The 25,282-nt window shown below is 35.5% G+C and overlaps 1 protein-coding gene across 1 annotated transcript in view; it reads left to right on the top strand.

The window, feature by feature from the left end:
- The window catches only part of alphaCOP (coatomer subunit alpha), a 222,021-nt gene extending 197,847 nt beyond the window's left edge, over positions 1-24,174 (top strand). Inside the window, exons 11-13 of the mRNA XM_090386490.1 lie at positions 2,541-2,726; positions 11,813-12,083; positions 23,039-24,174. Of these exons, the coding sequence (XP_090242616.1) occupies positions 2,541-2,726; positions 11,813-12,083; positions 23,039-24,174 (1,593 nt within the window). The remainder of the gene's footprint in view (positions 1-2,540; positions 2,727-11,812; positions 12,084-23,038) is intronic.
- Positions 24,175-25,282: the final 1,108 nt, after the last annotated feature.

Here is a 25,282-nt window from a genome sequence, read left to right on the forward strand (position 1 = left end):
TCTTCACAACAAGGGTGGAATGGGCAGGGCGATTATTATGCAACAAGAATAAACTGTTTTTCTCTCAAAATTGCAGCCTCACCCAGGAAATATACTTCAATAGTATTTGAAGCACCTATGTGTAGAATGCAAAATTGACTCATTCTCCCATTCAGTTTAAATTCCTTGTGAATCACACCATGTGTTGAAAAAATGATCAACATCCTTTTGATCCTGGACTTCTGTAAAGAAAACGTTTTGGGGCTTGGTGATGATTTTGAAGCCCACTGAATGTTCTGACTCTTCATCTCTGGGTCTTACTGAAACATCTAATAACCATCTCCAGTGACAATATAGTCAAGGAAATTAGGAAATTCGTTGCTTCTGCTCATCCATGAGACACTGTATGGCACAAGTTTTGTACAGACCTTACTTTTCTCTAAACCTTTATGCAGAATTTGATGAATCATCTCATTTTTCATATCCAACTCATACCAATAAAACAAACTTCCCCAATGTTTATCCAACTCTTCAGCCATCATTCTGAGAGTAAATGATCTTGTGCCACAATTTACAGAAATTTTGCAATCTCTCTCTCTCTCTCTCTCTCTCTCTCATCACCATAAACAGTTTTTAACATCTCATACATTTCTGTTGCAGCTTTTCCATGTTTAAAGCAAAATTTGGTATTTGTTTGTTGCTGCATTGTAAAATCAAGACACAGAACATTAATGCTACTGGCAAAACTGGTTGTTACTTGCATCCTGTCAGCCTACTGGAAAATCTCGGGACCACCATCTGTCTGAGAAAGTTTGAACTACATACCGCCTCCATTTATTTTCCAAATCGTTAAACATGACTTGACAGCACCAGTCTGGGAATTTTATTTCCATACTTAATACTTCGCTTAATGTTATAGTGTTATAACATTAGGTGAAAAATATATCTTGACTTTGTGTATTGTATGCTTTCTTTGACGATCACATTTACATATTTCATTTTTGCAGTAAAGATTTAACTTTTAATATATAATTAAGTGCTCCTCCTCCCTTTTTTTAAATAGCATTGTTTACTAAAGTGGAGTTAAGTGCACCATCGTTGTTACTGAATTATTGGAGAGTTAGTTCCATATAGTGTATTGTAGTTGAATTTTATATTTAAGAGGGTTAGTTTAATTTAAATATCCAACTGTTTTTTGTTTTTTTTTTTAAGGGAATTTGTTTGTAAAAGAAGATTAAGTTGTTTTGAATTACTTGAACAATTTATTACTGCTTTGATAATCCGTGGAAGTTGGGATGCACTAATAGCCAAATTCATCTGGTCACTAAATGTAAAGATTTTGCATTAGTGAGTACTGTAAAGATTTTGCATTAGTGAGTACTGTAAAGATTTTGCATGAACCATTCATGTTGAGTACTGTATAACTAAACACAAATGAAACAAAGAACTTTAAAATACAGTTTACTGCATATAATTATATGCAATATGTGAATTGCACATTTCATTAAAAAACTTAATAAAACAAACTTCCCCAATGTTTAACAGCAACTACTGATATATGAAAATATGATTACTAAAGAAAGTACCTCAATGGTTAAAACTCCTGAGTTATTTTTTTAATTTGCCAAAACCTAGTAAGTGAGCTTGGTAAGTGGAAATGGGTTAACTATGGGATTGAAATTTGATATAAAATTTACTGGAAAATGGGTCAGCTGCAGAATCAGAATTGAGCTTGAAACTTGCCAGAAATGGAACATATGGCAACTAATATTTCTAACAGAGCCAAAAATAAATTTCACAAAAATCCCTTCAATTGGGAGTAGAGTTCACTAGCTTCTTACATAGACAGGGTTGGGGCATGCTGAAGTTAATAAATAGTTGCCTTATGCAATTGCAAGCACACATAAGAATGGATACCATTTCTGGACCCTACTTAACAAATATGATCAATGTGAAAACAACAAAATTGCAGAGCTATCACTGAATTTTCTTTTCTGCTGTGCGGAATTCTGTGTCCGGCCTTTAGCCCTTATATTTTGCAGCATGCTAGCCCATTGTTTCTTTGAACCTTTTATAAAGTCCAAAGGAACAGTCCCTCTAATGAAAGGTTAAAAAGATTTGATTATTTTTTATTGCTTATTTGATAGTTTTGTTTATAATCCGACAAAGGATATGGATTGTTAATTTTCATTTATTTCATTGTTCCTCTAATGAAAAGTTAAAAGGATGTAATTATTTTTTAGTGATTATTTGAGAGGTTTGTTTATAATTTTACAAAGAATGGAGGATGTTAATTTTCATTATGCTAGCAACAGAGTGGGCTCTGCGTTTCTTTGCAATGATGTTAGGGTGTGCCTGCACCTGCTATGATTTTACCATTATAAATATGTAAAAACGTAGATTTTTATTAATTAATTTTTTTTTTTTGCCTAAAAAATTTAATTCTTTTTAACTTGTGCACAGCTTTAGTGAAAACATAAGAAGTAAAGGTAAATTGTTGTTTTAAAGTAAATGTTACTGTTTATTTATTCCCCCCACCTTTTTTTTTTTTTTTTTTGCAGGTGGTAGAAATGGCATACCAGAGGACCAAAAATTTTGATAAGCTCTCATTTTTGTATCTGATAACAGGAAACTTGGAAAAACTTCATAAAATGATGAGGATAGCTGAGATCAGAAAAGATACAAGTGGACAGTTTCAAAATGCTTTATACTTAGGAGATGTTTCTGAGAGAGTAAAGATACTTAAGGTAGTTTATGATACTCTGTTAAAAATATATTACTAGCAGGCCTGTGCAATAAAACAAGTGTAGCTCAATTTTGAGATTTTTTTTTATTACAAGAGGTAGCCCAGTATTATGGTTTTGTTAATTTTTTTTCATATGTTTATTCCCATCTCTCCTTTTGTCTAGTTATATATTAGTCATAGTTGCATATCCTTTCAGAAAAACCACACTGCAGTTTTAAAAATTACAGGTGCTTGATTATATGGGTTTGTTTCTATTATTAATAATCTGAAAAGCAAAATGAAGCTCTGAATAATTCAATACAGTTTAAAAAAAGGGGGGGAGGAGGAAGAAAATTTTCAAGGAAGGCATGTAGTTTACTTTATATACTGCATTGATCCACTAGTATTTGGTAAAATACCATGACTGCATTTTGAATTATGCAGTTTTTTGTGTTAGATGTTTATTGTGTTAGATTAGTCATTCTCAGTCAGGAAAGACTGAGAATGACTTATATATAATGTTGCAGATTTTTAAGTCTGTTTGATTTCTTATAGCGAAGCATATACATGGTAATACTATAAGAAATCAAACAAACAGACTTTTAAAAATCTGCAACAATATAGAAAGCTTAAAAATGGTAATACAAAAACTCATCAAAACCCTAGATATAAACAAAATTCCCAACTGATACAGTAGGTATCACATAAAAACTGCCATATACGCAAATATTAGAACACACCACCCCAATGTAGACCCACATATATTCATCGAAAACCATCTAAAAATAAAATAGTATTTACTCAGAAAAAGTATCCCCAAGTTTATAAGGTTTATTGCACTCAGACGAGGCTATTGCCTGACTGCACTACAACCTATTGCCAAATTTAATTCCCCCCCCCCCAACAATAGTAAGAGGCTGTATATATGTATATATAGCCTTTACCTCTGGACAAATATGTGCTGTTACGCCATAGAAGGCCGACCGGGCTAGCCGAGTGGGTAAAGTACCTGCCCGGCAACCCAAAGGTCGCGGGTTCGATTCCCGCCTCGGGCTTGGATCAAAGTACTGCAAAAACCTTGGGAGGTGCAATATGGCCACAGAAGCCAATGCGCCAACAACTACCAAAACAAAAAAAAAAAAAAAAAAAACGCCATAGAAAAGCAGTACTGGCACAGTCCGAGGTAAGGCACAAAAATGCATGTAAAAATAATGTAAATACACATGTAAATAAAAGATTTTAATCCACATGTTAACACAACCCATATAAAGCTTATCAATCCAACAACAAACCTCCACCGCAGGCATTGGCATGAAAATCGGGGCCTGAGGCCAATGCACCATCAACACACAGGGTAACGTTAGTGCGACTGCGTTATAAAAACGCTACCTATAAAACAAATAGAAGGCGGGAAATTCCCCATTTCTATTCTACGACCTCCACGGAGTACAACATTAAGTAAGTAGGAATTTTACAATATCGGATACTTACCCGTTGGGCTTTGTGTACTCTATCACAGTTTGCTGAAGAGATCGTAAAAAATAAAAATTAAACTAATTAATACTATAAATAGATATGCAAACAATAATTAAAAATTTCAAAAACTTAAATCAAAAAATTAAAATTATAGAAGGAACTTTAGAAATTAAACAAAAGAAAAGGAACTTAAAATAGCAAAACTGTGATAGGTACAGACAGAAATGAGTAAGTATGAGGCATTACATCGAAAGGGCTGTCAATCCACTCAAAGCCCCCGACGAAGTAGGGGATTGACGGCCATGTGATGGAATGCAAAAATGTATTATAGTAAAAATGTATAATAGTAATAAAATAGAAATATACTGTTAATAATAACTAGTAATTACCTTTTGCTACAGGTAAAAAATTTTCATCAGTAATTTGTCATGAAAATTCATTATCATTAAACTTCTAAACCTAATATGTATAGGCCATGCGGAATTAAGATGACTTAAATAAGGCTAGCTTAATGACCAGAATTGTATGAACACTAATGCTTATATGTAAAAACCACCCATAATAGGTAACAATCAAAAATTCGAACAATTAGAGAAATGAATATATATATATATATATATATATATATATATATATAACAGGAAAAATATTAGTAATAATAAAACTTAAGCCAGCAGTATGGCAAACCAATAGAGTGAAAAAGATCGAAACTAAACATCTCATCGGAGGACCACGAGGCTAATAACGGTCAGGGAATCACAATGTTTCGAACACTAAACAAATCGCCGCAGGGGTGAGTCAGTCAAAAAGATTGGTCCCATATCCGATCAATAGATCGACCCATCAGTGCAGAGGATTTGTCTATTTTTGTTTATTTAGTTTAATTTTGTATTGTAGTTGATTCTGACTCTGCTAATAGTGATATTTCATGCAATTTAGACCTGGTGCTGCAGGAGGGCACCGCTAAATTTTTTTAGCGGTGCCCTCCTTTTTACTTGTTAATTGTTAACAAGTAAAAAGTAACAAGTTAGGAGTACTTTATGTAAGTACTCCTATTTTTATAATGCAGAAAAGTATGGCACACCCATTTGTTGCAGAACGAAAGGCCAATTCTCCCCTGCCCTTTGCGGTCTCTGGGGAAATTGTCAATCATTGTCAAGTTGAAATTGTCTAATGTGTCTGTCTACATCCTGACAGTTTCATCCAATTCATTACTATATACTGTTTTTTCAAAATAAGATTATTTTGTCAACTTCATCAGTTCTGTATAATTATTTCATTATTTTTAATAACTGCTTTAATAGCTTGTAAGTGAACCAACTTATTTCATTTGCAGTTTATTTAATATATAACTTTAAAAAACTTTTCACATTTGATAAGCAGGTTTTTTTTTTTTTTTTTTTGTCCTCGCCCTTTCCCATTTTTTATATATATATATGTGGGGTCTCCGTAGCCGAGTGGGCAAGAGCGGGAGTGCAGTAGCACATGCTCTTTGAGTAGACCGGGGTTCAAGCCCCTGACTGCTGAATACGGTCGATCTGCCAACCTGCACTGGACCAGTGTAGCAGATTATGGTCCATTTCCCTCAGCATGAATTGTTGAGGAGGCTTCCACCCTGCAGTGGGTTGATAATGGCTGCACTTTACTTTTTTTATATGGGGTGAGCATTTTTATTGTTTTGGCATGAAATTTTTACGGCCGGATGCCCTTCCTGACACCAACCCTCACCCTTTATCCGGGCTGGGGATATGCGGTGGTCATTCCCTGACCTTCCGCATCCTCTGTATTTGGTGGTCACAGGCGCGAACCCTGGTCTAATCAAGAAGTATGTGCTACGCACTACTGCTCCTGCCCACCTGGCTACGGAGGTGTCTACATTTGATAAGCAGTATATGATGATAAATTAGATTAAATTGCACAGATATTATACACTGCTCATCTTGATCAGTACTGTTACCACAGATATCAAGTGGACTGATACGGTTGATCCTTTCCTCTTACTGTTGACATAGTGAAGAAATCCTTGGTGTTTTATGTTACTTTCACTCTTGCTAAGGATGGCTCGTAATCTCCCTTAGCATTCCTAACCCACTGACAAACTTCATTACAGACTAATTTATATTTAGTATAGGATTTAGGTCTGCTGATAATTTATAATCATCCCATGCATCATCTTCTTTGTCACTAATGTTGTCTTGTCTATTGTCATCCATTTTGATGACAATAGAAGACATTTGATGATAACTTCCTTAAATTCTCCATTTATCCCTGAAAAGAGCATATGTCTAAGGCCATTGTAATCCCCCTTATGAAAATAAAAGACCTTTCCCTTGACAGTAATTACTCATTTAAACAGTGGGATCTGTTTAAATGAGTAAACACATTTAAATGAGTTTAAATGAGTAATGAGTATATAAAATCAATATATGTGAATGACATGTTTCTGATATCCTATGACATCTGTATTTGTTAACATAACCAGTATCTCAAAGAAGTGGAGTAGGTAAAAATAGACATGCCTTGAATGACTGTGGTTTAAGCTTGCATGACTGCTAAATACAGTGCTGTTTCTTGTATTCTCTTTCTCCCATTCTTGTAAACTCCTCTGATTTTATGTTCATTGTTACTCTAACATATCCCAGTGTAGTTGCCTATAGCAGTACTTTGCCAGAAATTTTATTTCCCATTCATTTAAAATATTGCCACCATCAGAAGGCTCTTCCTCTTCTGTGCAAGCATTGTTGGACCCATATTGTCAGATAAATGAGTATACATATTACCTTCCTCCCAACTAGCAGCTTCCCTGAATCCTTAAGTTTGCCTCAGTGATATTGGCAATGGTGACTGCATCACATTTATTCTAATGTATTCTGTCTGCAAATAGAATTTTATCCATCCTGTCAGGTGTCTCAAGACCTAAGAGAACAAAAGGAGACACAGTACTTGAATACTCTTTTCTATCTCTCTCTCTCTCTTTTCCCCCCCAAAATACTGTCTGTGGCAGAATTGAGCAGGCAGTTAAAACTACAAGTCTGGAAAGAGGCCTGAACATGAAAAGAGAAACTACAACTTTACAGTAATCTATATATATCCCCCCTCCCCACAAAAGCACATCTCAATGGAAGTGAACAAATGTGAATATGGCATGAAAGTTTATAAGGTGGTGGGGAGGGGGGGCTTATTAAAATAATTTCTAGACCAATTTGCAGTTGGCATTGATTTGCATAATGCAGAATAAGATCACTAAAAGTTCATAAGGGATGAACTAATCACACAACTTCATTTTACATACATATTAAAAGGATGAACTGGTTATAACATTTTGGCAGCCGTCAACTTTGGTGACTCCATCACAGTTTAGTTTGCACAATACATTGATGTCTGCTACTTGTTTTGAGTTATCTTAGTACCATCCCCGAGTTATTCCAGGTTTTCAGTCTGCACAACATGCAGATCAGCCCATGAAAACATATTTGCACCCTCATTTGAACACACACACAACGTGCATGTCGCTATGGATGACAAGCTCTAGTGCTTAAAACACTAATTTTAAATTTGTAGCAGGACATAATAAAACAATATGATGCCTATGTGTCTTTTCAATGCAAAGAAGGGGGGGGGGAGAAACAAAGGAATAATTCAGCATTTTGATGGGTGAATTTGAGTGAAGAGTTGATGTTCTTTAAGAAGAAAAAAAATTTGGAGTGGGGGCATTTAGCTACCTAAATCAATGCTAATAAACCATGCTATGCATCAGGCATGGTGGCAGGATCAGAACTTTTTCAAACTTGGAATTTTGATTTAAGTAACAATTTTCAAGACATAACTCTTCCTGTGTGTTTCTGCCTCTTGTGATGACCATATCTGTCAGTGGAGGAAAGAATGTTTTATTTTCCTGCAATATCAGACAGTTTCACTCAGCTCACACTACTCTCAACTCCAGTGCCTCTACAATATACAGGGTGTTTCAGTTAAACGTTTCAGAACTTCTAAGAGGGGTAGGGTACATCCTGACAACTCGAAATCATATAGCAATGTGGGGTCGGAAATGCTTTCCTGAAGCGGTGTTGTACACAGAAGCACCATAAAGAAAAGAGACCGTAAGTGAGAAATCGTTTTAATAATACATGAAAAGAAGCAAAAGGTACATGGATTAAAGTAAGTGTTCGAAGTTTCTTCCACGGGCTACAATGCACGCCTCACATCTCCGACGCATGGACATCCGAACATTCTGGAATACTCCAGGCGAATTTCGAATTTCTTCGGCAGCTACTGCGATTCTTGCAACCAGCTCCTCAGCATTGTCAACAGGGGTGTCATAAACTAGCGATTTCATATGACCCCAGAAATAAAAATCAAGACATGATAGGTCGGGTGACCGAGCAGGCCAACGCACGGGACCACCACGTCCGATCCACTGTTGACCAAATGTGACATCCAGGTAGTTACGAACATCTCCGCTATAATGGACAGGGGCTCCATCGTGTTGGAACCACATTGTCTGTTGCGTTGATGCAGAAATCTGTTCATCTCTCAAAAGTTGTGGCAATACTTGCTGCAGAAAGATCAAGTAGATAGGTCCGGTTAGATGACGGTAACAGGTAAGGTCCGATGAGGTAATCTCCCATAATACCGGCCCATACATTGAACAAAAATCGAATCTGTGCTGCACGACGTCGTATTGCATGCGGGTTCTCGACCGCCCAGATATGGTCGTTATGCGTGTTGAAAATTCCTTCCCTTGTGAAGGAATTTTCACGGTCATATGAAATCGCTAGTTTATGACACCCCTGTTGACAATGCTGAGGAGCTGGTTGCAAGAATCGCAGTAGCTGCCGAAGAAATTCGAAATTCTCCTGGAGTATTCCAGAATGTTCGGATGTCCATGCGTCGGAGATGTGAGGCGTGCATTGTAGCCCGTGGAAGAAACTTCGAACACTTACTTTAATCCATGTACCTTTTGCTTCTTTTCATGTATTATTAAAACGATTTCTCACTTACGGTCTCTTTTCTTTATGGTGCTTCTGTGTACAACACCGCTTCAGGAAAGCATTTCCGACCCCACATTGCTATATGATTTCGAGTTGTCAGGATGTACCCTACCCCTCTTAGAAGTTCTGAAACGTTTAACTGAAACACCCTGTATACTGATGATCAAAAACTGACAATATGGTAGGTGCTGCAGCAGTTTTTCCTTTATTTACAGTTACAGCTTAATTACCAGTTACGTGCATTATCTTCACTGCTAAACTATATACAAGCACTCCCAACTATGATGCAATTGGAGAATCTGGATCTTAACAGCATACAGAGATATCAATGTTTTTCTGCAAAGGTGCAACTGGGAATCATATGCTTCAACTTAAAGGGTTTGGTTTGGGGGACTCCTGAAAGCTCCTAGGGCACTCAACAGAGCACTGTGCTGAGTGATATTTAGCTGTACTCATGTGCTTCTCCTGTCCTGGCCGAGTAGTATAGTGGAGAACAATAATCTAAGTATGAACTGATTAGAGACTTCTAAAGGTTTAGTAAGATATACCAATCAGCTCCCCATGACATGGGCAAGGCTGACTGAAGTATATTCCTGCTTTAAACCAGCAGTTCATAGATGAGTAATATGTGCTTAGAAATTTATCTTGTTATCTAATATCAGACCCAGAAATCTGATGGTATTGACTAGTGGTATCTCCAATATCACTAGTTAATACCATTAGTTCAGGATTGGGGTAGTTGATAGAGAATGTTACTTGCAAAAGTGAGTGGTGATAGCTTTCTGTTCTGCTAGTTGATGTCCATTGCATAAAGTCCAAGATTCAGTTTTGGTTACGGCAAGTTAGAGTTGCCAGTTGAAAGTGTCCATGCTGGTGACCACATCTGTCAGTGGAAGGAAGAATGTTTTATTTTCCTGCAATATCAGACATGGTTTGCTACTGACAGGAAACTGAGAAGTTGTCTGCATACGTGTAAGCTTCAACAGTTTTAGGAATGTGTCATGTCATGTCATGTCATGTTGTTGGCTTGAATTGCAAATAAGGTTGTGCTGAGTATAGATTTCTGTGCTACTCCTTCCTGAATATGAGATGCAGACTAGACTATGTTTCATAGTGGACCTGATAAAAGTCCAGGTGTAGGAAATTCTGAATTATTTCAGGAAGATGATCCCTTAGATCTAGATAATAAAGGCTCATAATAATACCATATGGATAGGTAGTGTCAATATACAATTCTTACAAGAGCCATACTGATGACCTGATAAAAGATTCTCTGATTCCAGGATCCATGCTAGCCTTGCATGAACCATTCTTTCAAAAATTTAATATTTTTCCCATGCAGCCTGTAAGAGATATTGTCCTATAATTTTGAACCAAGGAAGGATCTTTGGCAGGTTTTAGTAAGGTAAGAATGAAAGAATAACACAAGATGATCCATTTTTTTGGATCTTCTCCATGTTTCCATTGTTGACTTCACCAGTATTTCATATTCATGAAATCGAGCATTAGCATTAGTAGAGGCATATGATGCAAGAAAGCAAGCTTATGCAGCATCAGCAAAAAGAAAAAGAAAAAAAAAAAACCTCCCTCACAAGGTTTGAAAGAATTCCATAGTGTAGTGTCTGTCTGCAATGCAAATACACTGAAAAATTTCCAACTCAATGAATACCAAATCATAAAACATTTAATGCTGTGGAGAGACGACTTAGAGAAATGAATACACCAAAACCATTATGGGTAAATGCTGGTAAAGAGTGATCCCAATGAACTGCAAATGTTAAAGAGCATATACTTCATGCTGTACAAGCACCTTCTAAACAAGTACCAGAAGGTTTTCAGGTCATGTAAATGATTCATCTACAACCTCATAAAGGACATTACATGAACAACAGTTCTATTTCACAGTATGCATATACAAGAATTGTTGCCACTGTTATGAACAAACGGAGAAATATTTGTTAGTGTCTAATTTTGAAATGTACACATAATTTGGTCTCTGGGGCTTGTCGTGAATGTCCATCCAGGTATAATAGCTGGGGCTTTGCTACCTGGGGAGCCTTCTTGACTTTATGATCTTTTTAAACAATTTTATTTTAATGTCACAACCTTTTATTTTCATTAATCAGAGGGGAAGTGTGCACTGTTTTCTTTAATGGGGATATTTCTTTTAGTTTTAATTTTTAGTTTTTGTCTTCCACTTGTACATAAGAATTCATCTGTGTGATATTAAATTAACAAAAGTAGAACCCTTGCTAAGTTAACATCTAATTAATTTTACCGTGTATGAACTTCATAAGTATAGTATAAAACTAATTCTCCTTAACTGCCTGTGCAATTTCTTATTTTGTGCATGGATTGTTTTATTATTTATATATCCATTATAAAGAATAACAAACACATGAAGTTTTGTCCAATGGTATCAAACCATCTGCATAAAATTTTAAAAAATTATTGACAAAAAAAAAATATATATATATATATATATAGAGAGAGAGAAGACAAGATATTCATTGAGCATTCATTCAATATGTGTGAAAATATCTTATAGGATTTTAAATGTTTTTTTTTTTTTAACTTGGAATGTGTATATTATAGCTATTATTTAAATATATTTAGTTAACTTTGATTTATTTTTACACAGACATGTGGTCAAACATCTGTAGCCTACTTATGTGCTATTACCCATGGTCTTAGTGAAGATGCAGAAAATCTAAAAAGTTTGTTAGCAGACACTAACGTTGAGCTTCCTCAGGCTGATTCTAATGCCATTCTTTTACAACCTCCATGTGCTGTTATGCAGTCTGAAGAAAACTGGCCGCTTCTCAGTGTTTCTAAGAGCTTTTTTGAGGGGGCAATGATGTCTCGTAAAACAGCCATGGCTGCAGAACTAACAGATGATGGACTTATAGAAGGTAGCCTTTTGTTTGATCACAATTTTTATTTTTCAGTATGTATATATTGATGCACTAGATGGTGTCAGTAGTTCATTTATTGCTATTATTACTAATGTCTTTTTTTTATATATATATACTAGGTGTGACAATAAACTGCTGGACTGATGCAGTTACAGTCATGTTCCATGAGTTTGAAAATAAACAGAAGTGTTATGTTGTAGTTCAAACTTCCAGTAGCTGCTGATATACAGATTGTCCAGTAGGCTCACAGGTTCCAATTAACAACTAGTTTTGTGATTAGCAATAATGTTTCATTTCATTATTTTGCAATGGAATGATGAACAAATATAAAATTTTGTTTTAGGGGTGGCTCGCTGGTAGGCACTGCGGAACTGCAGCACCCCCAGCTTTTTAAATCGAAATATACAGTCAACAGAGTTATATGAAATTTTGTAAAGAACAGTGCAACGCAATGAATATTTTTATTAACAGGTCTCGCATATAGTATACTTATCCTCTATTTCCAATAATCAAAAAATAAATAATAAATAATTGCTTTATTTAATGCAAGTATTAAACAGAGCCCGGGCCATCCAGGCCCAACCATAGCCTAGGGCCTTTGGTTTATGGGAAAACAACTATTTCCAATAATCATTTCAATAATAAATGTGTTAAGTGTTAAGTCAATACCGAACATTCAACTTTGAAGTTTAACTGTAGGCGGAACTGTGTGCTAGACACTGCCTGGTCGCTGGGTTGCCACAATACATTTTTTAGAGGAGACAAAACAAGTCAAAGGAACTGCAGAGCAAGCAGTGTCAACTTTATCGTTGACTGTGAAGGATGTGTCGTCACAATATCGGTGTCTTTTTGGTTATTCACAGGATTTGCCTGAATTCTCATTAAGTAAATTATATCAGTGTTAAGTCAATACTGAAAATTCAACAGTGTAATTATGTGATTACAACTTAATTGTGAATTGAGCTTGAACTTGCTAAGATGAAGTTACGTTATGAGCAGCACCCCCATACATCAGTGTCATAAGCTGCCACTGCTTTAAACTGAGAAAATCTGTAGCAGAAATGCACGAAATATTAAAAACTGTTTATGGTGATGAAACATCAGATCATACTGGTGCATTTGAATGGTATAAGCACTTCAAATATGGACGTAATTTTTGTTTGCAATGACCCAAGAAGTGATTGTCTGTCAGCCTTTAAAAATGAGGAGAGAGTTGCAAAAATTCAGAAAATTGTGGCAAGAGATCATCTTTCAACCCTCAAAATGATAGCTGAGGAGTTGGATATGAATAAGGAGACAATTTGTCAAATTCTATGTGAAGAGTTAAGGAAAGGAAGGTCTGTACAAAATTTGTGCCACACAGCTTCATGGGTGAGCAGAAGCAGTGAAGAGCATTATCATGCGAAGATTTTATCTAGGCTTGTCAAGACACCCAACTCTGTGTTGGGTGTTATGGTACAGTCCAGAGCCAAAGCATCAGAGCATGCAGTGAACTTCAAAGTCATCACCAAGGCCCAAAAACTTTAGCTTACACTATTAAGTCCAGAATCAAAAATGATGCTAGTCATGTTTTTCTACAAACAGGGTGTGATTCACAAGGAATTTATATATGAAGGGGGGGGGGGTCAATACTGCATTCTGCATACATGTGCTTCAAAGACTATTCAAACACATTTCCTGTGTAATGTGTAATGTGTTTAAGGCCGCAATTTTGAAAGAAATGCAGCTGGTTCTTGTTGCATGACATTGCCCCCTGCCTATTTTGCACTTACTGATGAAACATGGCATTGTACAGACTATCCACCCTACTCTCCCTATCTAGCACCAGTGGACTTCTTTCTCTTTCCCAAGGTGAGAAATTTCAGGATGTTGAGGACATAAATAACAATGTAACTGCTGAACTGAACATAATCAGAAGTTCAAATCTAATGTCAACAAATATCTTCTTTCGTCTTCTCAACCAACCCATGCACAGTACTAAGTACTATAGGTTTTAATCCCTCTCTTTTTTGGGGTTTTAATTAAAAAAAAAAAAATCTTTTTGGATGCCTTCACTAACTCTTTTCAAAAACTTTTAGAACAGTGTAAAAAGTGCATTCAATCAGGTAGTTTCGTTTGAATAAAAACAAAATCATTTTTGAGCTAATTCACTTTGTGTTCTTCTTATTGCACCAGTCCGGAAACTTTACTGCCAACTTTATATATATATATTTAATTCAAATTAAATAGAGAGATAAAAAGTATTAGCATTAGCAAGGGCACATGATGCAAGAAAGCAAGCTTATATAACATCAGCCAAACAAAAAAAAAAGCAGACCCCCTTCTCATTTCACTCATCTACCTACTCCAAATGTTTGTCTAGTTCTGCCTTGAATCTGTTTAAGCTATCAACTTCTACGACAGATGGAAGTTGGTTCCAACAATCAACCACCCGCTGGCTAAAGGCAAACTTCCACACATCTATCCTAAAACTCTCTTTCCTCAATTTGAATTTATGCCCTCTCAGGTGATTAATCTGAGCAAGAAGAAAAATCCCATCAGCATTGAGCATGCTCAAACAATTCAAGGCTTTATACACCTCAATCAGATCACCTCGCAGGTACCTAGTCTCCAGACACTGTAATTTGCAAAACTTAAGCCTTTCTTCGTAAGAGCAACCCTTTGTTCCATTCACTAATCTTGTTGCCCTTCTCTGTACTCGTTCCAACAGCTCTAAATCCTTATTAAAACGAGGCCTCCAGACCTGTACACAGTACTCAAAGTGTGGCCTGACCATTGCCTTATACAAGGGGATAATCACCTTCTTATCCCTGCTAGAAAAATTCCTGTATATCATTGACAAGACACCATGAGCTACTCTTGCAGACCATCTGCACTGCTCGGAAAACTTCATATCTGCCTGCACAGTTACCCCCAGGTCCTTTTCACTCTTTACCCCTGTCAGTGTAGTAGCACACAGTTGATACATTACTCTGGGGTTACTGCTTCCCATATGCAGTACTTTACATTTGTCAAATGTTAAGCTTCATTTTCCACCTCTCAGCCCATCTACTCAACTTTTCTAGATCCTGTTGCTGTCGCTAGTGTCGTTAACAACACTGCCAACCTTCGTATCATCTGCAAACTTGAACATTCAGCCTGATATATTATCATTAATGAATACAGAAAACAACAATGGATACAACACTGAACCCTGAGGGATTCCACTAATAACATAGTCCACCAAGAGCAGTGTCCATTGATTACTATCCTCTGTCTTCTCCCACTCAACCATCCCTTTATCCATAGCAGCAATTTGCCTCCAATGCCACACGGCTCCAATTTGTGCAGCAGTATCAAAAGCCTTTCTAAGATCCAAATATATGATATCAAAATTATTCTTTGCATCCAGTTCCTTTGTGACTACATCATAGTATCCAATCAAATTGGTCAGACAAGACTTTCCCTTAACAAACCCATGCTGTGTCCGAGCTATAACCGAAGTCTTGTCTGGATGATCCTGCAATGTTTCTTTAACCAGTTCCTCCATTAATTTCCCTGGAACAGAAGTTAAACTAACAGGTCTGTAATTACCTGTGTCTCCCTGTGATCCTCTTTGTGGATTGGGGTCACATTTGCACATTTCCAGTCAATGGGTACCTCCCCAGAATCCAAGGGAGCTGTCATAATTATGGCTAAGGGTTTGCTTACTTCCTTTGCTGCCTCCTTTAATATAACTGGATAGATTCCATCCACCCCAGGTACCTTTGTTATGTTTTTCTTCAACGATTTCTCCTCCACTTTACTCTCAGTTATTATAAGATTATCTAGCTTACTGCCAGAGTTTAATATACCTCTGGGAATTCCCCTCCCTGAATAACTCCTCATGTGTGAATGTAGATGCACATTTAGTTCGTTAGCTACCTAAGCAGGTTCATCAACAGTTGAGCCATCGATATCAAGTGGACCAATCTGATTCATCCCCTTCCTTCCTTCCTTCCTTCCTTCTTTCCTTCCAGAGTTTATATAAATAAAGAACTCTTTGCTGTTTTTCTTTGCATCCTTTGCCAAAGATTTCTCGTAATCTGCCTAACCTCCGTTGTGACTTGGTTACAGACCAGCTTATATCTATCATAGGCTTCTGTGTCACCTGTTAATTTATATGTATACCATGCATTTTTCTTCTCTGCCACATGCCTAATTAGTTCATCTGACATCCATTTAGGACTAATAAAAATATATAGTAAAAATAAATAAGAAAAAATAGTAGAAAAGCTAACATCAGTGGCAGCAGAAAAGCACAGTCCACTACATGTTGCTTATAATAAGCTAAAATAGGTTATTTGCCAGTAGCATGGCAAACCAGTAGAGTGAAAATGAACTTAACCAAATAAAATAACAAAAATAACAGAAAAATTGGAGAAGGGGAATAAAGAGGGTAGTGTTGAAGCAGCAATAATTTAGAAAATGAAGCCAATTAAAAGAAATTTCGCGGTGCCTCCTAGTAGGCACCCGTTTTCGAATTATGTGAAATCTCACTAAAGTGGAAACGTGGACTAACATAATGTGACCAAATAAACTGAAAATAATAATTAATAAAATGAAATAAAATAAAATAGACTGACCATTATGCCCCATCTCGACAGAGGACCACGAGGCCAATGATAGTCAGGGAATCAATGCATTTTGAAAATCTCCCCCCCCCCCATTTTTCTGTTATTTTTGTTATTTTATTTTGTTAAGTTCATTTTCATTCTACTGGTTTGCCATGCTACTGGCAAGTATCCTATATTTTAGCTTATATATATATATATCTATAGTAAGATCTTGTAGATTTAAGAAGGAATTTAATTTGAAGAAATGTTTGAATCATTGTAACAGATTTAAAAGATTTGCATCAGTCCACACAATGGTGAAATATTTTTATTTGATGACAAATTTAGAGTATTTATACCATTGCTGCCAGTATATAATTTACCACAAAATCTATTCCTCCAGAGAGAGGCTCTACTGTGTTTAGTATCATGAGAAGGTTGACTTTTTTGTATGTACAGCATAGAGTGGTCACATAGTTTTATATTTTATACAAGATATTGTATTACCATATGTATGGCACACTATGGCCATAGATGCCAGTGCCCCAGAAAAATCCCCAAACAAGCAAACAAACCAGATATTGCAAGATTATAATGCATCCACTAGTATGAGAGGTATTAAAATGTTCATAGTCTCATATAGAAATAATGACAATAAAATTGTTCACATAATCTTGCTTGGCCCTTTGTATAAACAAACATATATTTATTATAATATATTTTTAATATAAACAAAGTATGAATAGCAAAATGTATATTTTTCTATTTATACTTTGTATAAACAGAAAAAATAGTTTCATAAATATTGTGTTTTGCTTAATTGAGCTTAGTGCATTTTCTTTCTTTTTTTTTTTTTCAGACAATAGACATGAGAACATAACACACCATCTTAAGACACCTACAGAAGAAAGTTTTAACATTGAAACAAATCCACTATAATATGGTACAAGCTGTAGATGCATTTGCCTCCATCATATGCTATGACGGAGAAAATAAGCTGACCCTTGCAGTGGGAAACCAACAACAGCTTGATTGCCAAGAAAACACTGATATGATACACGATGTGGTGATAGTAGATCAGCGATTATCAATCCATGAAATGGTGTTCGCATCTCATTTGAATAGTTACAGAACATTCTGACAAGGAATTGGATTTAACAAAAGTTTTGGTTGGTGCATTACAGTGCATCTCAGGAAAATTAAAAATTTTTTTGGCAAGATTTGTTATCTTGGTTCTGCCAAGAGATATAATATACCAATGCAATGCACTGGTATGCTTTGCCTCTATGCAGTGAATCAGTGCAGTGCAGCTGGGGTCCCCAGAACTGATGAAAGAGTGTTGACAAAAATGCAGGTACAGCATTTCAGAGGCCCCACCTCTCTTTAAGACACCTTTAACTAATGTTTGGCTAATTGCCATAATCAGTTTCCTGACATGGAAGTTTCCTTTGATAACCTAACAAAGGGTCATGGATATAGGGCCCACAAAAGTTTGCTTTGCTTACAGGGTCAGAATAATTCTATAAAAGTGGGATAACTGCATTGAAGAAACAGTGTGCAGCTCTGAAGAGACTATACTGAAAAATAATACATACTCACTGGCATTGGGTTGAATGCATTAGGTGATGCTACAAACTTTTCAAATAACCTGTTGTAGATACTTTCTCTTGAAGTTGTAATTATTCTTGCCAAAAGATAATCCATTATGAGTAACAGTCAGTGAAAGGTAATTGTTAAATTTTCTGCATGACATGCGTAACAGCGCTGAACTGTAATTTTATAATGCATTTGTCTATTGCATGAATGAAAAAATTGCTATTATTTTATGATTATTACCATGGATAAATTTGCAAGGCTACTGCAGTCTGTGATATGTTGGTAGTTTTGTTAAAAATCTATAGACTGTCCTAAAACACTTTGTTACAGGTGAAACCAGGCATATTTATTAGTACTTTTCTGCATAGCTTCCAGCCAAACAGACACATTTGTGCCACCTCCTGACACTTCTGGAAACTATTTTTTGTAGAGCACTTGTTTTAATGTGGTTTCTTTACAAGTACAATGGCTACTTGTAAAGCATGTCTGGTTGCCCTTGAAGCTAATATAATCACAGAAATCAGTGCCATTATCATTATAAAATACTTTCCTTATGAAACACATTAAGAATGGAACTTGAAGGAGCATGGCCAGGGGAATATGTATGGCAGATGTGCCAAAAGAATGCATTAACTGTGTAATGCATTCTTGTATACACAAGGGCAAATATCTTTATCCCATTTTTGGCTTACTGTAGATATTATGTAGCATTGTTGAGAATTTAAAAAAATATCAAGGATCAATCTTATTGATGCCAGGTTGTCGACTGTTATTTGTTCATTTCTGGTGTGTAGACTGTTAAATATTATGGCTGGAAGCAATAAACAAAAGTCCTTGTGACAGCCAAAAAAACTCTACTCCAGTGCCATTTCTAGCCCAAAGCTCATCATTTTTCAGGTGATTGGCTTTTAGATAACCTGCTAAGTAAAGCATTCTCAACAGCACTTTGAGCTCTGATTTATCAGTTGGTGTCTAACTGCACTAATTTCTTTGTAATTGTTCAACTTCCCATATATATTTATTAGTATCCTTTACAATTATGTCCAAAATTTTGTCATCAAAAAACAAATTGCAGCAGTATGCTGGTATTTTTGTTTCCTTTATGAATTGCTTTGTCCCTGGCAAATGAATACAGATGATTCATTTTCATGTTTCATATTTCATTATGGCTGCTTTTTTTCCCACAAGGTAGTACCATCTTTCCTAATGAAGGATGGGATCCTTGCTATTTTTTCTGGGATAACATCATCAAATTCCCCTCATCTGCATCTCTTCATTTATGTCTTCATCTTCTGACACATCCACAAAAGATGCTGCAGTCACTTTTACTCTCTTGCAAGAAACACAATCTTTCCTGTTAATAAGTAAAAATTGTGTTTACAAATAAATAATACAGTCCATTCCGGTTATTTGGGACACATCGGGACTAGTGCATTTTGGCCCAATTAAGCGGCTGCCCCAATTATCCAAAGTTTCACGTAAATAGTTAAAAATACAACGTATCCCCCCCTTTACAATTGGTTCACTGTACAATCAAATCACATTACGACGAACTCAACATAGTAAAGTACAGTCGGTCCTCGTATAACACGTGTTTGCATTACACGAATTCGATCATACACGATTTATAAATAGGGGAACGTTATCTTATATAACACGAACCGAATTTGCTTATACACGATTCGCCTTTGTGTTTACAAGAATTTGGTGGTCGAACGCGGAATCACCCCAACTGAACGCAACACGATAGGAATGAAGAAGATTCTGAAAATGTATTTATGTGTTTTATATCAGTAAAGGGGAAACACATTTCACCATAATAACGTAAAAACCAACACAATTCCAGTTATCGATATAATAGCAAATGCAATTAGATGGAGTTTACTACCAGTTTATAACAGATTTCACTAGCAGAAACGCAACTGTAAATTGTTTTTATTGTTTTATGGTAGTGTGCTTTAGTAAAATGTGAGGTGTTAATAGTGTATCTCGGCCTTTACAGTGTTGTTTATTCAGTTGCTACACGCGCGCAGCTTTGTTTATGTGTATCAAGCGTGCCTCCTCGTTTTGTAATTGTGCTTTATTCCCTAAAAATGAGGAAAATGCTTAAAAGGTGTGAAAAGGAAGCGTTCTCTAAGACACTGCAGATTCAGAGAAAAAAAAAAAGCAATATCGATAAACAGAGGCGGACTGGACCAAAAATTCTTAACCGGGAAAATTTATAGTGGCCTCATACTACGGTTTATGGCCAAAATCACACCGGCCCCCGGCCCACCGTGGTTTCCCCCGTAAGGCTTCTGTCCGCCTCTGTCGATAGAGAAAAAATATGAAATTGTGAAACGCTTTGAGCGAAATGAAAGGCCATGTGATATTGCACGTGCTATAGACCTAAATCAGGCAACGCCGAGAATTACAAAGAATGCAGAGAAAATAAAAACAACTCAGTGTAATTAAAATCCATTAGATTAAGACACAAGAATTCGAAGAGATGGAACGGCTGTCATCTGTTTGGATAGAAAATCAAACAAAAAGCAAGTTTGCTTATGATAGAAGCAAAAGCATTAGCAATATTTTATTACGACTTACGTATTATAATTTATACAGTACTTACGTATTATAAAATACGTAAGTATTTTATTACGACTATTTTATTTAATATAATAATTTTTTTACGAATAAAATACGTATTTTATTCGTAAAAAATACTTTTTTAGTATTAAAAATACTAAAAATACTTTATTATAATATAATATTTTATTACGTATTTTAATCGTTATAAAATACGTATTTTATAACGATTAAAATTACCCGATTATTTATTGTGTTTGGTAATGTTTTGGTTCCAAATGTGTGTTCAATCTTGGGTGGTCGGCACCTAACCCTACTTTTCCCATAGGGCCTGTTGTTTATATTGCACGATTTTGCATTGCACGAGGATTTCTAGGAACGCAACTATCGTGCTATACGAGGACAGACTGTACCGTTCACTATACGATGTGCAGTAAGCGCCGGTCATTGTGATCACGTTTGTGAATTGAATTTTAATTCTATTAAACAGCAATTCTAATTAGCGAAAATAGGAGGAATATTATCCACAGGCTATAAAAGTAAAGATATATTAAGCACAAATTTACCCCTTATTACCTTACCAATTAAAAAAATTAAATGATACGTGAAAATCGGAAGAATATACGTGATAATCGGGATAATTAATACGTACATATGAACTAGTTGACATTTCTGTTCACTGACATTTGTGGGTGGGGGTTAAAATTTAAAACAGTAAAAAGATAAGCAATCAATAACAAAGAACATGGCACACAAATTGCAAGTAACATGATACGCGCAAGTGAGAAGGGAGTAACAAGTTACAAAGCTTTAAAAATAGGAATGAAGAGAAGAGCTGAAAATTAATTTTTTTATATGATTGAAGATTTCGTGGAAGTGTAAACACATTTCACCATAATAACCCACAAAATTCCAGCCGTCGGTATTATCGCAAATTCAATAAGATCGAGTTTACTGTCCGTTTATGATAATTTCACTAACAGAAAAGCCCAATGAACAGGTGACTGCTAATTGTTTTTATTGTTTTATGGTTGTAACTGCCAGAATTTCGACCGAACCACGTGGTACTGTCGGAGACAATCGTAGGGTAATCTCCGGTGCTGCGGTCTCCTGTCCCAATTAAACGGCATGCTGTCCCAATTAAGCGAAGTAAATCCTGGCTATTTTCTGGATTGGTTTCTGTTTTTTAAGATTTGCCCCAAATAAGCAGCTGTCCCGATTAACCGGTGGCCCAAATAACTGGAATCCACTGTATATAAAACATATATGATAAAATAGGATAACAGCCATACTACAATATATAACTTTCATTCGAAAAATAAATTACCATAATAAACTAAAGATCCATTTTAATGTAGTAATTCAAACATAAAACTGAAAATATGTAATTTACCATTGTGATGAAAGAACATGTTCTGCACAATGAGCTGTATGCGGCCAACCACAGTGGTTGTAGCATAAAGAGTATGGTGGCCGAGAGAATCGCAAAGTTTATTTATACAAAGTGAAAAGTAATATTAATTAGTCCAAACTGCAGCAAATACAAGACTAAAGACACTGGTAAGAAAGTAACAACTATTACTCCCCAACCAGTGAGTTACAGTGAATAAATACTTTCAGACTGGCCCAGGGAGTGGTGGGGATGCTACTGTTGGGTTAAAGAAATTTTGAAAGATCGGTAATAATCATTTCAAAAATAACTTTCCATTTTAATTTTAAACTGCCACATGTTTTCATATGTGTACCGTATCTATTTTCCAATTTTTTATTATGCTCTTCTTGGTTGTTTTTGCTTGCTCTTATTTTCACCTATGCTTTCTGGACTTCTGTAAAATTACATTCCAAGTTGGATAGCAATTCAACTTATGACATGTTTCCTATGAATGCATCCTTGGCATAAGTCAGAAATAACATTTAACAAATTTATTCAAAATAGGTCCATCATAGATTTTTTTTTTTTTTTAAGAATGATTAGAATCCTTAAATTTCATTGAAGAATCCTTTAAAAATTTCCTTTTCTGTTTTTGACCTCTAGGAATTATGTATTGTTTCATCATTAATTATTTGTGTTTTACAGTAAATATAAATGTGGGGCTTAATTAAAATATCTCTATATTCCTTTCTACTTTATAAATATACTTTTTTATGTTATAGAATGAACTTTATACTTAACAGTAAGTTAGTTGTAAGAGTGTTTTACAATTTATCTTTCAGGATGGGGTGATGATGCTGAGCTAGCCCTTGATGAGGAAGGTACGGGAGAAGTAATAGAGAGATTAAGTGAAGTTGCTGAAGGTAAAGATGGTGGTGGTTGGGATGTTGAGGATGAGGATCTGGAACTCCTTCCTGAATTGGAACCATGCACAGGTATAAAAACAGGAGAAGAAGGCTATTTTGTGCCCCCAACACAAGGCTTGTCACAAGCCCAGGTTTGGGTTAATAATTCAAAGCTAGCAGTAGACCATGTTCTAGCAGGTTCTTTTGAAACTGCCTTCCGCCTACTTCACGATCAAGTTGGAATTGTAAATTTTGAGCCTTTGAAGCAATTATTTTTAACTGCATATTCCAGAGGGCGCATTGCTGTACAGGCATTGCCTTATCTGCCAACTCTTTATGTTTATCCCCATCGTAACTGGAAAGAGGCTGGTGCTAAGGGTGGATTTCCTGCCATTGGTTGCAAATTGAATGACCTAATTCAACGTCTTCAGTCGTGCTATCAGCTTACAACATCAGGTAAATTTCAAGAAGCAATTGAGAGATTTCGTGTATTACTTTTAAATATTCTTCTGCTTGTTGTTGATACCAAACAGGATATTGTTGAAGCACAACAGTTGCTAGAAATTTGTCGTGAATATATTTTGGGACTTTCTCTTGAATTAGAACGCAAGGGATTACCAAAGGAAACCCTTGAGCAACAGAAGAGAACATGTGAAATGGCTGCTTATTTTACACATTGCAATCTCCAACCTATACACCAAATACTAACTTTACGAACTGCTCTCAATCTATTCTTTAAACTGAAAAATTATAAGACAGCAGGATCATTTGCTCGTCGGTTATTAGAACTTGGCCCAAGGCCAGAGGTAGCAGCACAGACAAGAAAAATTTTGCAAGCTTGTGATAAGAACCCTACTGACCAATATCAATTGCAGTACGATGAGCACAATCCTTTTTCTCTTTGTGCACAAACCTATAAACCTATTTACAGAGGAAAACCTGAGACAAAATGTTCCATGTGTCAGGCCAGCTATTTTCCTGAATTTAAAGGCATTATATGTAAAATATGTTCTGTGGCTGAAGTTGGTAAAGATACTATTGGTTTACGCATTAGTCCTCTTCAATTTAGATAGGTTATGGGTAGTAACAAGTAAAATATTGTTATAAGTAAAGGAAAATTGGCTTTGCAATTGTTAGAAATCTTTATTTCTGATCTAATGTTATATAATGTGTTTATAGATATTATCAGTCAGCTTTAGGTTTTGTGATTTGAGTTTATACCATTTCAAAAAAAAAATAGCTAATTTCCTTAAATATGAATGAATCCAAAAGCTCATTTCTTTAATGTCTTATGTACATTTTGTGTGTAATATTTTAATACAAAGGTACTGATTATTTTATTTAATAAAATATTGTGTGATTTAAAAAAAAACAAAACTAAATTTGCAGTTTTCATTTTGTGCTAGCTTTTATGTATACCCCTGCTATGTATATAAATGATATAATTTGAGAATTTTCATTTTCTGATATAGTGGAAGGGCATATTTTAATGCAGGTAATAAAAACTGGAAATTGAAACTGCCCTGCGTGCCCTGTCAAAGAATTTATTTATTCACACTTTAAAGTTACATATTGAAACTGAATTAGGTTTTAATACAGAAGGCTATGCTATTCTAATTTTTGTTTTACTTAGATATATTAGCTCTGAATTGTGAATAAGTTATTGCTTAGTATACATAAAGCAGTATTTTAATTCATAGTTGTTACTTCACTGTTGTTGACTGTGCTAGTTGTCATAATCTGAATATTTATCTCCATTTTATATTTCTTTGCTGAACAATTATATAGTTTTCGTTCTGAAATGCAGATTGGGTGGGGGGAGATAGGATCTGCAATAGTGCTCAAATTTGCATTTACAAAGTTTCTTCTAATTAACCCAGAATTTGTGTGATTTTTTTTTTTTTTTGTATACTATTTATTTTAACCAGCAAAATTATAAAAATACATGAAAACTGTAAGATAAGTCATTTTAATTTAAATGAATTATATAAATTTAGAACTTCAGAATTAAGATGGGACCTCAATTACCCAAAGCAAATGGAATTTCTGTTATCCAACAATTAATAGTTAATATTCACTTATAGTGCTACCACTTTAAGTTTGCATAATATCACAAGACTTCTCAGGAACTTATGAAATTGCATACAATGTGATTACATTGGATAACAGAAATCTCTAAAC

The sequence above is a fragment of the Mastigoproctus giganteus genome, chromosome 12 (genome assembly GCF_048544385.1).
Source record: "Mastigoproctus giganteus isolate SK-2022 chromosome 12, ASM4854438v1, whole genome shotgun sequence".
Taxonomy (NCBI): domain Eukaryota; kingdom Metazoa; phylum Arthropoda; class Arachnida; order Uropygi; family Thelyphonidae; genus Mastigoproctus; species Mastigoproctus giganteus.